Here is a 20254-nt window from a genome sequence, read left to right on the forward strand (position 1 = left end):
CGAATGCTTTTACAAATTTGTGTTTGTTTTCCTTTTCTTTTCCCTAGTTGTGATCCAATACAAAAGCATATGGCCAGAAACATTGTTCGAGACAGTGTGTTAATGAGCGCCCTTAACACTGTTAGTTTTAGTGTTGGTGTTGCATGGAGCCTGGCTGCAGAATGTGAGCTGAAACAGCTGATCTTTAAGGATCTGTTTGGTGTCCCCAGGTCTCATCTAATGACAAGCAACAATTTGACACATCCAGCATCCACACACACAGCATCTCCAGGAAAACATATTCAGTCATATGAAATCAAATCGCCATGATTTATTTCTTCTGATTTTAAGACCAACAGAGTGAATAAGTCTTTCACTTTTTCATTCATTGAATCATGAATCATTTTTAATTATTTTTAAACGGTCCATTCAGCTTGGATTAAATTAAACATAGATCAATTGCAGATGAGGTTGATTAATGGGTCATACAAATAGAAGACATCCAGCTTTATTATTTTCTTACTTCAGAGCACTGTTGAGCCTGAAAACCTCTCTTCTAGTGAATTTAACCTGTCAAACACAGACAGAATATTGACACTAATGATGGCTACATCCCATTTAGGGTTTCTAGTTCTTGGGCCCTGATATTTCAGATGCTGGTCAATGGCACAGCTTACTTTCCCACCTAAGTGCAACAGAGATGTTATTAATGTTATTAGTTACACCTTTGCTTCTGCTGCTATTGCACACATGTACAGAGAGAATGGTCTGTATGGTCTATCGTCTTGTGGACGTTATACCTTTGCACCACATGCAAGTTGCTGCTTTTATGTATCAGAGTCAGTATGCCATACAGCAGATCTATTTCACTTTTAAAGCCGCAAATCACACATTTATTCCTGAATTCATTATTCTTTTATACTTCATTGCTGCTGCATTGTCCTACTGTTTCCATGTACAGTACTAGGTTATTGAATCGTATGAGAGAGTAATTCTAATTCCTCATCCTGTTGCTAAACAGGAGTATATACAGTAAGCTTGTGATCATATGAGACAGATTTAACAAAAGTAGGCAGAGATGGTAGTGGAGTCATTGGTATCTGCTCTACAGATACAGTTGGGTCCAGATGTCTGAGTCCCCTACCATGTAGCAAATGTTTCTTAAGCAATGATCACATATTTAAAAATAATTATTGTAATTTTAAAATGTATTATAATGATACGGTACGGTGTATGCACAGTATAAACCTGCTGTGGACTGTACTAAAACTATCTGTATGTCAGTTTTGCTCTATTCTACAATTCAGTTGCATATGCGGATTTGTCAAAGATATAAAATGTTTATATTACTTCTAAACAAGTATTAGTTTTTAATGAGTGATACGAATCATTCCTAGTTGGTTTACTTCAGAGTAATGGTCATTACCAAGTACAAAGTACAGACAGTGCAGGATATTATAGGTCTTCAAAGACAAGATAAAAAAAAAAAAAATCACCATTTCATTCCTGAGTTGTTGAATACAGTACGTTTGATTAAGGTCTGTTACAGACACTTATCACCAGAATGTTGATAAATGCATGTCATGTGCCTCAACATGTCTGTTACTTGGCCTTTTGTATGGCACCCAGTCTGGCCAGTCTGATTGCCTCACATCAACATACACACTTATACACATGCTCACATTAATGGAAGTGTGTGTGGGAATAAAAGAGTGGCATGTTCTCGTACCTGATGCCACATTATGGGTGATGAGCAGACAGTGAAATGGATTTGATCTTTTTAATGCGTGTGTGTGTGTGAGAGAGAGAGAGAACACACTGTGTGCTGGGTTCATATGTGTCTCAGTAATGGGGTTCACAGTCTTCCACAAGGCTGTCAGTGATGTAGTTGACTTGCAGCAGCTCCTGGTAATACTCTTTCTCCACATTTGTGTTGACTGTCCAGACTACCACCTCCACCCCCCTCTGGGCCCAGTACTGGACGTAGTCCCTGCAGACGAAGAATCACATTACTCATAACACATCATTCTACGGTGGGTACAACGTGATTAAAACCAGTGTTGGATGAGTTACTTTTAAAATGTACTATTTTAAATATTAATAAGTTGATACCATTTAAAAGTAATCAGAGGTGGTAAAAGTACACACATTCTTTACTCAAGTAGAAGTACAGATACTAAAACAAGAAGTACACATTCAACTTTTTTACTCAAGAAAAAGTGAGAAAGTACAGGCTCTGAAAGGTACTCAAAGCATAAAAGTAAAAAGTAGCCCTCTGAGGGCTATTTCTATTAGTGTTTCTGTGCAAAGCTAACTGAACCTGACATTTTCTCTGGGACTGAGTCTCACTCGTTTGCCTGGTTTATTGTTTTCGTTTTATTACATCTGCCGTGTGTCATACAGTATGCACTGATGAATACACCAAAAAATATTTTTTTTTAGATGTGTTACTGTCCCATTAATTTGCTGAAATTGGTCTTGATGTTGGACAAATGATAAATAATTTCCCTCAAATGCATTAAAACTAAAGCAATGAGCTTTTGAAAATGTAAAGAGTAGAAAGTACAGATATTTGTGTTAAAATGTAGGGAGTAAAAATAAAAAGCTGACAGAAAAATAAGTCAAGCACAGATACCTGAACAATCTACTTAAGTATAGTACTGCATTACACTACTTTTGTGTTACTTTCACCAAAATAACGTAGAATAGGTATTATAAAAAAGGAAGATGGTAATGCTGTTTCATAGCAGTGTCCTCACAATTGCCCCTATATTGCAACACTTATGGTAAAAAGATGGTTCAGTCATTTCTTGTCCTCCCCGTGTCTACACTTGCCCTATGCAGGCTCACGTCTCAGCTGTGTCCCACTGTATCTTAACGAGATCTGAAGCTTTTAATTTAGCCTAAAGTCTACTTTTTCAGCAACATGTGCATAAAAAAACACTGACAGCCAATAAAAAGGCTCTGAATAAATATATTTATCTTCATTTTACAACCTAGGGGGAGCAGAGTGTGCTGCTCTCTGTTCAAGTGTGTAATGTAGATTAATATATTGTACACGGGCCACATTTCCCATTAGACCTTGTACTGAATAGTTAATAGTAGATAATAATAGATTTTCTTTTGTTATGTTCCAAAAAAGATTTCTCGGTTGGCCAATATTATCAGCCCAATATCAGCCTATCATAGATAGTCATCAGTCTGTATTGATATTGGCAAATTTGTTGTCCGATATGCACTGCTATTAAAAACTTTTTTCTTTACAGACCATAATGCAGATTGGTTTTTAGTTTTATAGCCACCATTTTATGTATATATTCATCCTTTTTCTTTATTTGAGTTTTGGACTGTTATGATAGAAACTTCCTGATATCTGTATTGAAATTGGCCCCAAAAATCAAGCACCAGTCAGCCCCTAGTTTGTAAGCTCTTTTTTCATAACATGGTGGTTAATGTTGGCAGTCAGCATTTTGTGCTCATTTATAGTTTTAACCATTAGTGAGGTTACATTTCTTGACACTAGTTGTACTTTTCAACAGGTTGTTTTTCCATTTCAGGTTCAATTCTAGTGGTCTTAGTAATGCATTACATGATGTAATAAATGTAACAATATTATCAAAATCATATTAGGAATGTGTTATATTGCTTTGTTACTGCTAAAAGTAATATACTTCCCCAACTATTTTTACTAATTAATAATTATTACTATTTAAAACCTTTCACACTGACTAGATTTAATTTTTACACTGGTTGTTCTTGGCTTTTAATAGCTCTGACATTAAATAAAGAATTATACACTATACGTACAGTGTAGTGCAGGATTTTGTGTTTGGTCTGTGGTGCAGAAACTCACTGTGAGACAAAGTTCTTCTGAATGAGAAAGGCTGAGATGCCACAGAGCCTCCATAGCACATGATGGTGCGCCCAGTCCAACACCATGTCCATCAGCGTTAGCCAGTGGTGTTTCCATAGTGATAAGAAACGAGGGGCACCGTCTCCAAGCCGGCTCAGGCTCCACGGCCGGTGGGTCAGTGCTGTGACCACCTCTGGGTCGCTCTGTCTCATCTGGGGCGGAGTGGAGCACAGACAGAGATGAAGTAATGGTGAATGTCAGCAATATGATAGATACGACAGCAATGCAACACATGACAAGAATGTGAGCAAAGAATTCAGTTTATTCAATCAGTACCAGTATGTGAACTATGAGATATTGGTGGTAGAAAGGTGAGACAAAAAGTGAGCCTGTTCTGTTGTCTCTTTTCTCTAATGTGGTTCTAACAATCTTTACATGTATGAATACCAGACTGTTCAGTACAGGACTCTCAGCTAAAAATGGCCCAGGAACCAAACTGTAATTCTCGCATGAGCAGAAAATAAATTTAAAGGTATTACTTTCATACAGAAAGTCTGTCATTTGTTGTCTGCTGGGTCACTCATACTAGTGAGGATATCCCAGCTTGTATAGTCAGCATTGCTGGTGTTCTCCAACAGGAGATTATGAGCCAAAGCCTACAGTGTGTATACACTGACATTTTTCAGTCAAACTCAGGTAAAAGTCTCAGGTTCTAACTCTGGAAATATGGCAAACATGCAAACTCATTTGTTCCTAGGGCTGTTCCAGTAGCACTACCAGTATTGGCAAGTATGCAAGTCTGTGCACGAATCTGATACCATGTAGTTTATTAATTTCAAAACAGGATGCTGCTACTTCCAAGCAGCTATTTCCAACATAGTGCTGTTTTTTCTTTACTCCTGCCCAGGAGAAAGCACCAACTCAGTATATATATAGTAATATATATATATATATATATATATATATATGTGTGTGTGTATCATATATACACCACAAACCAACAGCATCCTTAGTTCCAGGGATGCTGCACGCCACATTATGGGCACCACATGGTGGGCACCCAGTAAAACAAATACCTGAGAGGGCTGCTCCACTTCAGACAGATGAACTTTGAATTCACACTGCGGCAGATGTCAGCTTTGCCGATATCAGTGCTTTCACTGACACTAAATAAACCCATGTTGCCTGCTGTGCCTGTGCATGGTAGACTGTTGCTACCTTTGGTTGATGCTGGACAGTCTACCATGAGGTTTTCAGGTTTCAGGTCTCATTTATTGACTGTCCCATTTTGTCCCAGTTTGACAGTCAAACACAACAACTCTAACGCCCTGAAAAACTTAAGAGTCCTCTCACCCTGTAGATGACTTTGGGTTCGAAGGAGCAGACGATGCTGCTGTTGTAGAGGACTGGATGTTTTTTATACAGTTCTTTAAGGGCTACAGCTGCCTGGGAGGGGAGGAGAAAACACATGGTTATTGAAGGACAGTGAGTTTTTCAGAGTTGTGTGTGTCTGAGACTTTCTATCACTGTGTATGTTCCTGTCCAACCACTTGGTGGTAACTAGCAGCTGTGTATGTGTAAAGACACACACTGCTATGGGCCCTGAACTCAGGAATGTCAATGCCTGAAACAACAACCACAACCGCAGCATTCCTTACTCATCTAAAAATGTGCTGAGTAAGAAAGGAACCACTTGTCAAGTGATCAAACCTTTAGTTTTACTTTGTAATATGCAGAATTAAATGGTACAAAGTATAAGTAGTAGAGTGTTCTGGCTCAGTTTCCATTTCACTGGCATAAACAAGATCTATTCCAAGTTGTTTTAGCACAAATCCACATGAAACATCAGTGATGATGTAATATGTTACCATGCAAACAAATCATGTTCCAGAGGACATTACAAACTGGAACCAGTGTTCTCGATGTCTTACAGTACATCTTAGTGTTTGTCAACGTTATTGTGACCTAGTAGTAATAATTCAGCATTTATCTATTGATTATATAACTATTAATTAATCTCACAGTTTTATGTGTTTTATCTATTGGGAATTACTTGTTGTTGAGCTGACAGTTTTTACATATCACCAAACCCTGGTTACATGAACCTAAATCTTACATCTTATAATGTTTTACCAGTCGGATCAGCAACCAGAATTCAAAGAAGTGTTGGGCATTAACTGCAATCACATTTCATTTTTCAGTAGTGTAAAACACGATGATTTGAATTACACATGACAGGGGTAACACAAGGAGAAAAAAGGTGATTTGTGTGAGACTACAGGGTGGAGGAAATCCTGCCTATATCAATAGTATGACCTTCAGAAAGTCAATAAAACTTAAGAAATACTTAAGCAATGACTGAAATCATTAGTAGCTGCTCGATTAATTAATTATTTGACTAGTTGTTTCAGCCCTACAAATCTATCAAATGCTTACAGATATTTTATGATCATTTTGTACTGGGGCAATTTATAATCACAACATGTTCCCATTTTTATGCAATGTTGACTGAGTGCAGATCAATTAAATCAACAAGTACGACAGACAGATTGCATGTAATCAAATCTGGTTTTGTTTGTTTTGTTGGCTGCACCTCGTCTGGATGACCTTTGACATCGAAGTAGATAGTGAGCTGCAGTTTGATGCATTCCTCCACCGCATCCCCCAGGGTTGGGATCTTCTCTCCAGCAAACTTGTCCCTGGTGACGAACAACACAAATGTTTACTCTTTACCTGGGAAACATTTAACTTAACTTTGATCAGAGATTCAGCACAATTTGCTGAGCTTGGATTATGATGAAATGCACCTGATACAGTCTCTGTACTGTAAATAAAGGCACTCAGCATCTGTCTGACATCTAGACTGGGCACCTTGGGCAAGGGCAACAGTGAAGGTACAGCATGGCCAATATGCAGACTAACCCTAGCACAAATGTCTGCATTTTTTGGCCCTGTCTGAACCCTGCTAGCTCCCTAGTGCTAAGTCCAGGTGAGCCTCATGTGTGAATAGAACAGGGTCGTGTCCGGAGCAAGCGAGTAGACATGTTGATGATGCTGCACAGTGTGCAGTTCCTCACCTGTGAAGCAACATATTTAGTTTCATTTTCATACAGACTATCTGTCGATCAGTATTAACCTACAAAAGTCTAATAGAGGGACTAACAATTATTTTTATAAAGAGTAAAGAAACCAGAAAATATTCACATTTAAGAAGCTGGAATTAGAGAATTTTGAGTTTTTGTTTTCTTACAAAATTATTCAAAATCATTGATCGACTATCAAAATAGTTGACAATTAATTAATAATTGATTAATCTTCATTGTTCACTTGTTACATGTCATTAGTCTGGGTTTTAATGCAAAATGCTGCTATTTCAGATGTTTTTCATCCTGACAATAATAACAAACATGTAAAAGGGAGGAATTATGTCTTAGCTGTAACCTTCAGCGTAAGCATGATTTGCATCAGCCTGTAAAAACCTGTATCATCCTAAATCTAAGGCAACAACTGCAATAAAGTCACAGATCTGTCTGTATGCATTCCAAGCTATGTCATTCATTCATACTTGAGTTGATGTTTAGCAGCTGCGTCCAGTTTCCTCAACTCAGACAGTTTCATCTGGCTGAGTGGCCCTGACCCATTGGTGGTCCGGTCCACAGTATCATCGTGCATCAGTATTGGGACACCATCTGATGAGAACTCCAGGTCCAACTCCACACCTGTCGCCCCATTCTTTTTGGCCTAGAAAGGACAGACAAATAACAAGGTTGGAAATCTTTCAGCGGGTCTTGTTTCTGGTAATGGCCAGAAATCTGTCAATCCTAATTTCCGTCACTCAAAATCAGTTTGAACGCTGGCTTTAACCTCATCAGATACAGTTATCAAACTGCAAAGATTAATCACTTTATCAATTAATTGTCAACTATTAAATTAATTGCCAACAATTTTGATAACCAATTAAACACTTTGAATATATTTCTGTAATAATTCTCAGATTCCAACTCAAATGGAATATTTTCTGGTTTCTTTACTCCTCTGTGACAGTAAACTGAAAACCCAATTCAAAGCAAGTCTTTTGAGGTCATCACCTTGTGCTTAAAGAAAGATATCAATATTTTCACCAAGTTCTGATCAAAGAACTGAGGCTGCACAATTAGTTTATATTATCAAATCTGCATTTTTTGATAAAGGACAAATGTAGTACAAAATAGCATTATAAAGAAGTAGTGTAGTGCTGCAGAGATGCCCTGATCTATTAATGTTGTTTGTAAAACATGTTTGTTTGGTACAGACCCCAACAAATGTCACATCACCATGATTTTGATTGAGTGTTTTTTTTTAAGTGAAAATGAAACTTGTGATGCAAAAATGATCATTCCCTCTAATCATCAATCATGATTAATTTTTACCATATCATGCAGCCCTACTAACAACTAACGATTAATCGAGGCAATAATTGACAGATCAATCGATAGTTGCAGCCGTAGACAATGACTTCATTTAAAGAGATTAGGGTTGCAAATTTTGTGCAGTTTCCCTACTCGACAGTTTGTTGTGTGTTTCAGTAACCAATTGATCATTTTGTCCCTCTTTTTGCACATGGAGAATGTGATTGGTTGTGGACAGACAACCAATCCCTTTTTCAGATGACTTTTCATGGACAAAAACTGTTTGGCTAATGAAGGTCTAGTGCTGCACATAAATGATACATTGCAAGTTAGACAATGTGTGGAAGTCCTTTTGCAACTTTGTGGTCTACTCGCCTCTATGCAGCACTCCTCTCTCATTTTATAGATGTGCCCTACTCGACAGCTGAAAACTTTAATCGATTGATCAATTAATCATTAGTAATTAATAAGGTACAAAACGCACATGTTCTTCTCATTTGAAGGTTTATTTAAACAATCCCAGTAGCACAATAGTCATGTTAAACATTGATTCATGAAGCATATATTATCAGTTCATTAATTTTGAAAACAGTTAACTTTTTAATGGCAGGTAATCAATAAATGATTTATCATTAACAACCCTGAAAGACATATAGATATCCTGGGCTTATATATCAGCCAATATGATCTTTCTGAAGACACACTGGACCTGGTGTATGTTGCTCAATAAGAAATAAGAAAATACAACACAGAAATGGCTCAGAAACGTAAGACAATTTAAATACAGTGTCTCTGTTATTCGGGTTTATTTAATTCAAAATGCCTTGCTCAGGACACGTTTTTAAAAAACAATTTTAAGGATCTCTCATCAAAATGTAAGATTTTTTGAACTATCAAATATCAGTATCAGTATCTGTCTTAAACATTAAGTATCTGTCCAGCTATATAAGGCTATGTGTGGTGTGATGTGTTGTGTTGTGGTGCTGGGAGTTAATGATCACCAATGGTTCAAAGGAACATGTTGACTTGATGAATAAATTAAAGCCTGGTACCTGATAGTTTTTTCTGCATATATACTGCAAATTGAACTTCCTGCTATCTTACAGAACTAGGTCAATATTTTCCAGTGTTGTCAGGGATGAGGATGTGACATATGTTGCCCCCATGCAACCACTGATAACACACACTGTGGGATGCTGTGACTGAGGAGAACCATCCCAACTCATGTGCAGGAAAAAAGACCCCTGCACCCTCCTCTCACCTCTCGGATGGCTGCCAGCGTGTTCTCCGGTGCGTCGTGTCCACCGCCCCGGTGAGCGACCACTGACACCTTGCCGGAGCCTGCCGTGCCCTTGGCCGGGTGCAGCACCTGCCGAGCCCGGCTGATAGGTACCTGAGGGAACCGGAACATAACCATGAAGAGGTAGAGGGAGGCGGTGACGGCGGCTGTCCACAGCGGACTCCGTGTTCCGAGCAGGACGACCATGAAGACGACAGAGTACAACATGACTTCATCTCCTAGCTGCAGCATTTTGTCCCCTTCTCTGCCTCTCTGGCAGCGCTGCCTGTCAGTGTAACGTTAGCTACCGTTAGCTACCACTCCCGCTAAGTTTAAAGTTCCTTTCTTCAGTCGCCGTAACTCAGATAAGGTCATGCCCCGCCTAGCCAAGTGATAAATTTAATAACTGAATGATAAGTTAAACACAGAAGAAAACCTGCAAGTGGTCTAACATTTAACAGGAGAAATAGGAGGAACTGTTTTTCTGTTAGCTTCTGTCTGTGGCGGATGTGACAGCGCTGCCTCAAGTTACGTGTGGTTTCCGCAAGCCAAAATGCTGTCACAACTAAAATTTCAGGCTTAGGTTGAGATGAGATTTTTAAAATATTAGTTGTTTATTTAATGTGATAGTTCAGAACTTTCCCGCAAGGGGGCACACAAGCAAACAAAACATTTAAAAAAGGAAAATATTATTTACATCCGGGTCATCCTGCGTTTTTGCTTTGTGTCGTGTCCACAGGGGAACCCTTGATTTGCAGAACTCTCGCAAGATTTGTACGCGCTGCTTCTTCATTGTGCACCTTGTACGTACTGGTTATGTTTTCTAATGTAACAACACCATGGTTAAGAGCTGGGTAGAATTATGTACAGAAAATGCTTACATTTAAGGTTATGGAAAAAGTATGGTTTGAGTTTGGATGATCACTCTCGCGAGATCTTTCGCGGGTCTGGGGTTCCCATATTTTTCTTCCCCCAGGATAGTGAAGGAATGACCCGCCCTACTCTGCCTCTGATTGGCTTATGTTTTTAGTCCTACCAATCGTCACTCCTCATGTCTGACATCTAACTAATCCAACCAACGAAACCAACGACTATAAGCCAATCATGGGTAGAGTAGGGCGGGTCACTTCGTCTGGCTGCGTGGTTCATGGTAGCTTACATCCATGAATGTTGCCTTTGGTATGTCTTTCTGAAGAGAACATTCATGTGTCTGTGTTCTCCTACTATTTAGCCTGTGATCGACCATGGTGAGCCTCCTTCTCTCTAAAACCCTTTTATAGCTTTCACTGTTTTGAAATATATCAGGAAATATGTGTTGAGTTCAGTTATTAGCCACATATTAGTCACAGGCTAAGTGCTACTTTGCCTGGGATGTGTGACAGCTCAGACCAGGAGCTGTGTATCTATAACTTGTTTCACACTGATTAATGTGTAATTACACAATAGCTATTACATGATTATTGCTAATTCGGTTTGCCTCATTTCTAATGAAGAACTTAATTCACACAAAACATGTGCACATGCTTTATACTTTTATCCAGCTGGCTGCAAAGAGGATTTCTCCTTAGTGAGTGAACCTGAATTGAAAAACTATAACAGAACTACATCATACAAAGTGCAGCTGCAGTTATGATGATACTTATTATACATGGAGTGGCCAAAACAACAGGACAATGATTATTTTCCTTATGAATTAATCTGTTGATTATTTTCTTGCTTAATTGGTCTATAAAATGTCAGAAAATAGTAAAAAGAATTACCATTCCCACTTATTTTGGCTCCAGTGAAGTGTCAAATTTATCTGTTGTTTGTCCACAGATCAGGTCAGTGCTTCTGCAAAGGTTAACCACCCACATCCTGTCTTGTACCAGAGGATCATGTCTTCTCAAAGGTCAGATACATTATGGGGTGCAGCCTCACTCGCCAGGTCATATGCCCATCCAGCAGAGCTACCATGGACCCCTTATACCTAAAATCACAGCCGTGGGCAGGTACTCGGACTTGTCCACAGCAAAATACACTATGATTTACACTCTGCCGCACATTAAGCTCCTCAGAGCTGTGTCCAGACTCAAACTGCTCCAAACTGCGATCACAGTGGTCATCTTGCCCCCAGTCTTCTTCCTCTACCATCAGGGAGATGTCCCCTTCTTTCTCGTCGGCTACACAATGGGCATAGCGCTGTTCGCTGGTGTCATGCTGTACACTGCCAGTCACTTCTTCAGGAGAGTGGTTGGGATGATGTACCTGGACCCGTCCCAGACCACACTCAAAGTGTCCCACCTCACCTTCTGGGGCAGACGCCATGACATCTACCTGCCTGTGTCAGACATTATGACCATCGGGGATACAGGGGACTCCATAAACGAGACAATATTGAAACTGAAGAGGTACAGCAGTCCACAGACGTTGTATTTCTCAATGCATTTTGGACAGGTGGTGGACAGTAATGGTTTTGAGAAGGTGTTTGGAACTTTAAAATAATTTGTTAAAAACCATGGAAAATTATGTAATGTGAAGCACTGGCTGTCCATGAAAAATAGTTAATCAAAAGTCTAAGTTTATACAGTGGAATACTGGTATTAATTTGTGACTTGAGATATGTCAACTGGTGTTTCTACAGTGAGCAACTAGTCAACGAATTTGTACATGTAGCATGTAATTTAAATGTTAGGATGCATATTTGCAGGCCTCAGCAGGACTGTGACCTTTAGAGTGGAACGACATGTGAAGTGACCAGTGTTGGCAGTAATATGTAAGAGTGCTCAGATTACTTTTGCAAATAAAATCAGTCTCCTTGGTACAAATGAGGTTGTCCTAATGTTTTTCAAGTGTTGCATATTAAAACTACAATATTTACTTAATACTTCCACATTAAAATTTCTAAATAGGCCAGATCTATGTTTTGTTACGTTACTATATTTTGTTGAGTTACTGAAATGGCATGTAAGAGACAGTGAGATCTTCACTGGCGCTGACAGCTTGTGGCACTCTGTAGTAGCTAGTGCCACAAGTTGCCACAGGGTGGCACTAGCTGCCCCAGACTTTCACAGAGTGCCACAAGCTGCCACAGACTGCCACAGGGTGCCACAGATCTCCACCAGGAATCACAGACTGCTACTAGCTTCAACAGGGAGCCACAAGATGCCACAGGCTACCACAGCTGGGTATGACCTGACTGCACCTGCTGCAACCCCAACAGAGAAATCTCCAATGATGCTCCAATGCACTCATCCATGTCTGTTAAAATTGTTTGTTTTTCTTTGCTGTCCTTTGGTGGCATTTCCTGTCCTTTTCATTTCTTTTTTTCCTTTTGTCAGAATTAAACATGACCTGTCAAGTGTCAGTGGCATTTTCATATGCTAATAGCAAATTTATTTTCCTGTTACTGCTGTGTTTGACATTCACACCCTAGCTTTCAGGACAACATGGATAAGTTGATTAAGTGCTCAAAAAAATGGAAATTTGAATTTCAAAGGTCCATGACAACTGGGCAGTCACTTTATCTGCTGATTAAGATTACATGAAGTGACTGAAAGCTAAATTAAATGGACCTTATGGTGAAATTGTTTTCCTAATGAAATAATCATTGAGACATTAATATCAAAGCTGCAGCTTCTTTTTTACCTGAACAGGTGAGTCTATAGGTGTACAAATAAAATGTATAATTACCTCATGCATCGTTTTTCCTCCTGTGTTTATGCATGGAGGCTGCACTGCTGAGGGTTCATATGGGTGTACACTTGCTGATGAAACTCAGGGTCAGCACTGCTAGCTGTTATGACCTCTGGGAAAACTTACTCTTCTTACTTCTTACTAGCTTCTTGTCACCAGGCAAACATCTCATCTCTACTTCTCTAAGGAGTATCTAAACTAACTACCCCTTTAATATGTCACAGAGAGGCTCCATTTCATTATATGGATTGCATGTCAAACGAGTCAATACAAAATGGGCTACTACTAGTGAAGATACCAAATACCCTTTACATGACAAATAAGTTAAAGAAAAACTATATTACTACATTTCAGATCATCATGAATTACAGGTCAATGAGACATCAACACAACGTATGATTGTTTTTGGCTTTCTCACTAATATGACAGCTTCAGTTGGGCGATCAAAGGTTAAAATGACAAATTGACATCTTAAGCTCCAATACTGCACAATGTTATTAAAGTTATCTAAGATTTTTGTATATGTGCATGTGGATGCTGAGTGACGCTTATCTTAGTTCTTGATGTTAATATCAATTAAATAGTAGATTGCATTGGGTAATAAACCTGTTTTGTAAAAGGGTAGGCGAAATAAGCTATGCTTCAGCCTACACTTTTTCGGTCTTGAATATCTATTAAGTGCTCTTTTTAGTTACTTATTTATTTGTTTATTTTGATTTGCTTATTCTTGTTTTGTTTGTTGTTTTCTTGGACCTTGTCTAGCTGCTGTATTTATGTTGAGATGTTATTTCTATTGCGCAATGAGGTGTTGTGTCAAACCAAAGACTGAAATAAACAAACCAAACCAAAACTAAAAACCAAGTAACTTGCGTGGTTTGGTTAAGGTGATGCACCTCTGCAGTGTAGAGTGATGCAAGCTATTGACTTAGTCACACCCATCACGTACTGCTACTGCTTCTGCTAACCTGTGTGCAGATACAACATAACCCCTGATGGTAACACTTTATATTGCTTTATTATGTTGCTTGTAATAAGTGTTAGTTCATACATAATAAGGCCCTTATAAGATGTGTTAACAAGTATATAGTCATTCATTCACTTTCTGTAATCATTTATCCTTGAAGGGTGGTGTTGCGGGGGTGGAGCCTATTCCACCTGACAGAGAGTGAGACAAAACAAGTATATAATAAAGGATTAATTACATTTCACACCCATACTGAGACTCCCTTAACATTTCTGCTATTTTATAATGTATTTAAACACTTTTGATGAACAGGTATTTGTAATTTGCTACATGGTACTTTTTTTTAATGTATTTGGACCATATGCCTGAATAAAACTCCCAGCAGGGTTACTAAGCACTTGTGACTTTAGACTTTTATTGTGACACCACAGGAATCAGAAAATACACTGTAGTTACGTCAGCTGACCAACACCTGAGGGCTGTACTACGAAGGAAGCTCAACACAGCCAGGCTTTCTTTGCATGATCTGGATCGACAAAGCCTAAATCCGCAATCAGAGATAACGGGTATCACGACGGTGGTTATCAACTCACTTTGTTGATCCAGGCTTTCATCTTCAGACTCTGTGCAGCTCACATAAAACATGCGTGTTGCATCATTTGACTCTTCTTCCACATGAAATGAAGCAATCGCGAGCAGGGGCACAACTACCTACTTTCTGAGGGGTATGCAGACACATTACAGCCCCCCCCCCCCCTTTTTTTTCCCCCTTTTCTTCGATGTTTACGTGTATAAATCTTGTTGCCTCACTAGTTTAATTATTCCTACCTGATGTCATCACTGGTCTCGTCTATAGCAGATGCCATCACTGACCTCATATCTGTCTCCTTCACCCCTTGCCTGTGTTTTTCTCCACTAGTTCAAATGGTCAAACAAGCATTGTTTAATAGCTTTGAATAAATTACACATCTTGCTAATGCAATTTTCAATATAAATAATATTTAGAAATTAATCAAGTGACTGTTCCTACACTTCCACCTAATATTAGACCAACCTGTTGTCTTCCCCTGTCTCTCCTGATTCTCTCTCTCTTTTCTTCTCTTCTTTCTCTCCATTCTCACACCTGAATCACATGAACTTTGTGTTAAGGAGGTTTAAAAAATACAGCAGTCAAACCACATGAAATTTTAATTTTAAATTATATTCATATTGGTTTAGTTTGGAAATCCTTTGGAGAAATCATTTTTTAAATAAACTCAATAACATCTCATTGGAAACATACTAAAACGTCACTAAATGAAATCATATTCCTGACATCTAAATACTAAGTGACATTTTGAAAGAATGAAGAACGTGTTTCAGTATCAGATCCTTCCTCCCACAGTTGCAAGACCTGTCATTTTACTAGTCGTAACTTACCCACTGTCTTTCAACCACTTTGAAAAGCTTTTTTTCATCCCTTCGAAAGATTTCTCCTTCTCACTCTTCCGTTTTCTATTTTGTGCCCCCGAGAGCTTTCTTTTCTGCCTCTCCATCTTTAGCTCCCTGTCATTTGATGTGACAACACGAAGCAAATGAGAAAAAAAAAAAACAGCACATGCTCGAGGGGGCGTGCACTGGAACGCCTATAGTGTGTGTGGGAGGGGGTGAGAGGAGGGGAGCGGAGGGGCGCCTAATTAGTGACATGCCCCTCTGTTATTGATCATATCATTTACACGTGCATAAACAGCTGTTAAATACAGAAATGCCGACTCGAAATAATTTTTCCCCCATCGCTTTGGCGCCCCCTCTAGCGTGGCGCCCCTATACGCCACATATAGTGCATACCCACTTTTTGCGCCACTGATCGCAAGCCACTTACTTAAGTCAAAATCATCAAGTTCTGGGGACGTGGCTTGGCCGCAATGGAGTAAGCTGTGCTTAGTACAAGTTCCCGCTGAACCTCAATTTTTAGTGATATTTGTAAAGTGTATCCCTTCTTGTGCAACAGCTAACTCCTAAATATATCCTTAAAGTGGAAGTGCACAGATGACAACGAATTTGCAGAAATATAAGTATACCGGACGCTCCAACCCAAGGCCCAATGCCTCCTCGGACCAGAGTATTGCCAGGAACCCAGGTGAGAGGACCCCACCCCCAGCAGATGCAGGAGAGATGAACATTGCAGGTTCATTCATTCATTCATTCATTCATTTTCTGTAACCGCTTAGTCCGTGAGGGTCGCGGGGCTGCTGGAGCCTATCCTAGCTGACATTGGGCGAGAGGCGGGGTACATCCTGGACAAGTCGCCAGTTTATTGCAGGACTGACACATAGACAGACAACCACTCACACTCACATTCACACCTATGGGCAATTTAGAGTCACCAATCAACCTAGCATGCATGTCCTTGGACTGTGGGAGGAAGCCGGAGAGAACCCACACAGACACGGGGAACATGCAAACTTCACAAACTCCACTCCTGACCCAGCCGGGGAGCTGGGGGATTGAACTCAGGACCTTCTTGCTGTGAGGCGGCAGTGCTAACCACTGCACCACCGTGCCGCCCCACATTGCAGCTTTGAAGTCAGAAATCCTTCTTTCACTCAAAGCTGACATTTCAGCTGTGATAAAGTCAGAGCTGAAAAGTTCCCTCGCCGAAGATTTCGACTTTCTCAAGAACGAGCTGAAAGCGCTGAAGACGGAGATAATAAATAATACCGCACCGCTGAACTCCGAGATCCACAAAGTGAAGGCTAACATCAGAGAGTTGGAGGGAGGGCTGTCAGCATGGTCGGATGAAGTGGCTACCCTACAAAACACAGTGAGTGAAATGAAGGCAGAAATGGCAAAACTAAAAGAGAAGTGTGAGGATATGGAAGGAAGAATGAGGAGGTGTAACATAAGAATCCTTGGCATCCCCGAAACACCTGACTCCAGTACCACAACGGCTGTGTCAAAACTGCTAACTGAGGTACTACAGTTGGATAAAGAGCCGCTTGTTGACCGCTCACATCAGACCCTGGGACCGAAAAGGCCGGATGGAAAACCTTGCACCATCGTTGCCAAACTCCACTACTATCAAGACTGTGTCGAGGTACTGCGCCGCGCCTGCACTCGAGGCCCACTTCGTTTCAACGGAAAACCGGCTACCATCTTCCCTGACTACATTGTGACTGTGGCCAAGGCTCGGGCTGCGTTCATGGAGGTGAGGAAGCTTCTTCGTGACCGACAGGGAGTCTGGTACGGAATATTGTTTCCAGCTCGGCTCAGGGTCACATACAAAGGAGAGGATATGGAGTTTACTGACTCGGACAAAGCCATGGCCTATGTCAAGAAGAACATTATTCCACCCACGGAGGTCGGACAGTGATGGTGAGATTGAAAATCTCTGAATTTGTTAGCCGACGTTGTAGTACACGGACATGTTTATTTTTCTGTGAGTAGCTGACTGGGGTGAACTGTTTACCTATAAGATGACACTTAATTCCATGTTCCACATTCCCTTTGATGGGCTGGTGTTACTGTTTAACTTTAATCCTATTCTCATGCCCACTTAAGAATATCCTGATTTAAATACCCTTAAAAAGTTAGTCCAGTCCCTGATTATTGCTACAGGTTACACAGGTCAGAAACAGTTGATTGTCTGTAAGTGGATATTCCATCATATGGCATACACATAGTCTAAAATGTTCATCAAGGGATGTAAAATCACTTGTTATTTAGTCTAGCTGCTCAAAATAAGTTAGATTCTCTCTCCATCTCCAATATCCTATAACTTTATCCTACCGTGCAATATAGTTGTGTTATAGTGCATTATACAGCACTTTGCAGTTACTATTTCTCTTCGCATTAGAGGTTCGGTGGGAACCAGAGTGGCTGGCTTTGTTGTTCCCCACCACAAACACTAAATGTGTGGATTTCTTTTTGAGGGATGTTGTAATCACCTTGTTCACATAGGTGATGGGGGATGGGAGTTTACCGGACCAATCTACCAATTGAAATTACTCTACCAGACGTTTGAGTATATCTGTTATTGTGTTTTGGTGTCCTTGGGTTTCATGTATGGTGCACATTTTTTGCACATATGTAATGGTCAATATGGATAACTTGAGAGGTTGTAGTGGTTGCACAGTTAACTTCATAAGTTGGAATGTGAAATCACTTAATCACCCAGTGAATAGTGATGTGTCATGCGCAAAAGATGCGGCTATGAGAGCCGATGCTTTGTAGTGAATCAGAAGGCTCCCAGTTTTTTTCCTTTCGCTGCTTACCTCAGTGCTCAGCCTGAGCTCTGCTCAAGGCAAAACTTTGTTTTGATTGGTCACCATTGCGGCCAATCAAATGTGAGGATATAGGATCATACCATTATGTGAAAACAGAGGGGGCGCTCCACCTCTCTGTCTGTCTGTCTGAGCGCCCCCCTCTCTCTAAAATGTTTGATTAAAATGTTAAACAAAAGAATGGTTTTGTAACAGAATAAATGCACAAAAGGAGGCAATTATAAGGCTTCTCATAAAAACACTGAACATGAAAGGGTTTTCAACACACAAACCATTAATTTTTGTAAAGTTATGGTAAAATAAAGGACTACAAAAAAGTCCTAAATTTAGAGCCGTTCAGGAGTCGAAAGAGCCGGCTCTTCTTTGGGAGCTGAGCCAAAAGAGCGCCGGCTCTCTGAAAAGAGCCGAACTTCCCATCACTATCGGTGAAGTTTAAAAAGTTTTTTTCACATCTAAAACAGCTTAATACAGACATAGCTTTTTTACAAGAGATTAGTAAAACTATTTCATTCACGGTATCAAATGTGCAAATTGATTCCTCTGGGCAATATGTCATTGAGGGGGGTAAACTATACACACTCCCAGTTATTTTAGCCTGTATTTACGCCCCAAATTGGGATGATCCTACATTCTTTACTAATCTTTTTTCTTGTTTACCAGACATGACAACACATTACCTTATACTCGGTGGCAACACCAATTGCACACTTTCTTCCTTTTTGGATCAGAGTATCTCTAAGAGGATATCCCTGTCCAAATCACCTCACTCTATTCAGCTCCTCCTTAAGACCTATGGTGTAGCTGATGTGTGGCGGTTTCGTAATCCCACCTCCAGAGCATACTCCTACTTTCCCCCGGTTCATAAGACGTATTCACGTATTGACTATTTTCTCCTTGACAAAAGAATTCTACATTTTATAAAAGAATGTGAATATGGAGCCATAGTTATCTTGGACTATGGTCCCATGAAAATGAAAATGTAATAAAATTTGCACTTAACTCAATCGAAAATGTAATAAAACTCAATAAAGTAATAACTTGACCAAAAATGTAATAAAATATTCTGACTGATATTGTAATAACATTTTTACCGATAATGTAATACCTTATTACATTATTGGAGATTTATTACATTTTCAGGTGAGTCTTTTTTTAAAAAAAAAAAAGATAATATAAAACTTGACAGATAATGTAATATAGAGGTCTATATTTTGTGTTTTGAGAATCTAAGACTGTTAAATACACTGACTTTGAAACAACAGAATAACTATTGCTTCCCTAAACATACTTCGCTCTCCACAGTTTTCTAACGAATCACTACCTCGTGAAAACAACCACAAACTAACAAAACAAATTTAAGTAACACTTAATTTGACGAGGGTATGCATAAGTATTCATAACACCAACACATTATTTAAAATTTGACAGAAATATATCCTCTCATAAATGGTTATTATATCACTTTGAATGATGGGGTGGAATGGCTCAGTGGTTACAGTGGCCGTCTTGTAACCGTTGCTGGTTCAATCCTGGCCTGCAGAGCTCATGTTGAGGTGTCCCTGAGCAAGACACCGAACCCCTAACCGCTCCTGATGGGTCGTGGTTAACGTCTTGCATGGCAGCTCTTCCGCCATCAGTGTGTGACTGGGTGAATGTGATGTATAATGTAAAGCACTTTGGGTATCGTTTCAGGTATAGTAAAGCACTATATAAATACGGACCATTTACCATCTTCCTCTAGCCTATGTCAAGTGATAGTGGTCAGCTGACATACTGTGAGATTTACCTCTATAAGTACAGGTTTAATAAAAATGTCAGCATAAAAATGACAAAACATAATGACAACTGACTTGG

At 39.7% G+C, this 20254-nt stretch overlaps 2 protein-coding genes across 5 annotated transcripts; one reads left to right on the forward strand and one right to left on the reverse strand.

Moving 5' to 3' along the window:
• Positions 1-1366: 1366 nt before the first annotated feature.
• Positions 1367-9751, reverse strand: gde1 (glycerophosphodiester phosphodiesterase 1). 2 transcript variants are annotated; one of them, XM_084711440.1, is made up of 6 exons: positions 9482-9751; positions 7398-7573; positions 6426-6531; positions 5186-5278; positions 3833-4044; positions 1367-1969 (listed from the first exon to the last, which is right to left on the reverse strand). In XM_084711440.1, exons 1-6 carry the CDS (start codon positions 9749-9751, stop codon positions 1822-1824), a joined length of 1005 nt encoding a protein of 334 aa, XP_084567566.1. In that variant the 3' UTR covers positions 1367-1821. The 2 variants fall into 2 exon arrangements, with proteins under 2 accessions (XP_084567566.1, XP_084567574.1); XM_084711448.1 differs by lacking the exon at positions 5186-5278.
• Positions 9651-12309, forward strand: tmem186 (transmembrane protein 186). Of its 3 annotated transcripts, none has more exons than XM_084711473.1 (2): positions 9651-9787; positions 11318-12309. In XM_084711473.1, the coding sequence occupies exon 2, from the start codon at positions 11432-11434 to the stop codon at positions 11981-11983; it is 552 nt and encodes a 183-aa protein (XP_084567599.1). In that variant the 5' UTR covers positions 9651-9787; positions 11318-11431; the 3' UTR covers positions 11984-12309. The 3 variants fall into 3 exon arrangements, with proteins under 3 accessions (XP_084567599.1, XP_084567592.1, XP_084567585.1); XM_084711466.1 differs by lacking the exon at positions 9651-9787 and adding an exon at positions 10170-10302; XM_084711459.1 differs by lacking the exon at positions 9651-9787 and adding an exon at positions 10342-10746.
• Positions 12310-20254: the final 7945 nt, after the last annotated feature.

This window comes from Lutjanus erythropterus, chromosome 3 (assembly GCF_056507025.1).
Source record: "Lutjanus erythropterus isolate fLutEry1 chromosome 3, fLutEry1.hap2, whole genome shotgun sequence".
NCBI lineage: Eukaryota > Metazoa > Chordata > Actinopteri > Lutjaniformes > Lutjanidae > Lutjanus > Lutjanus erythropterus.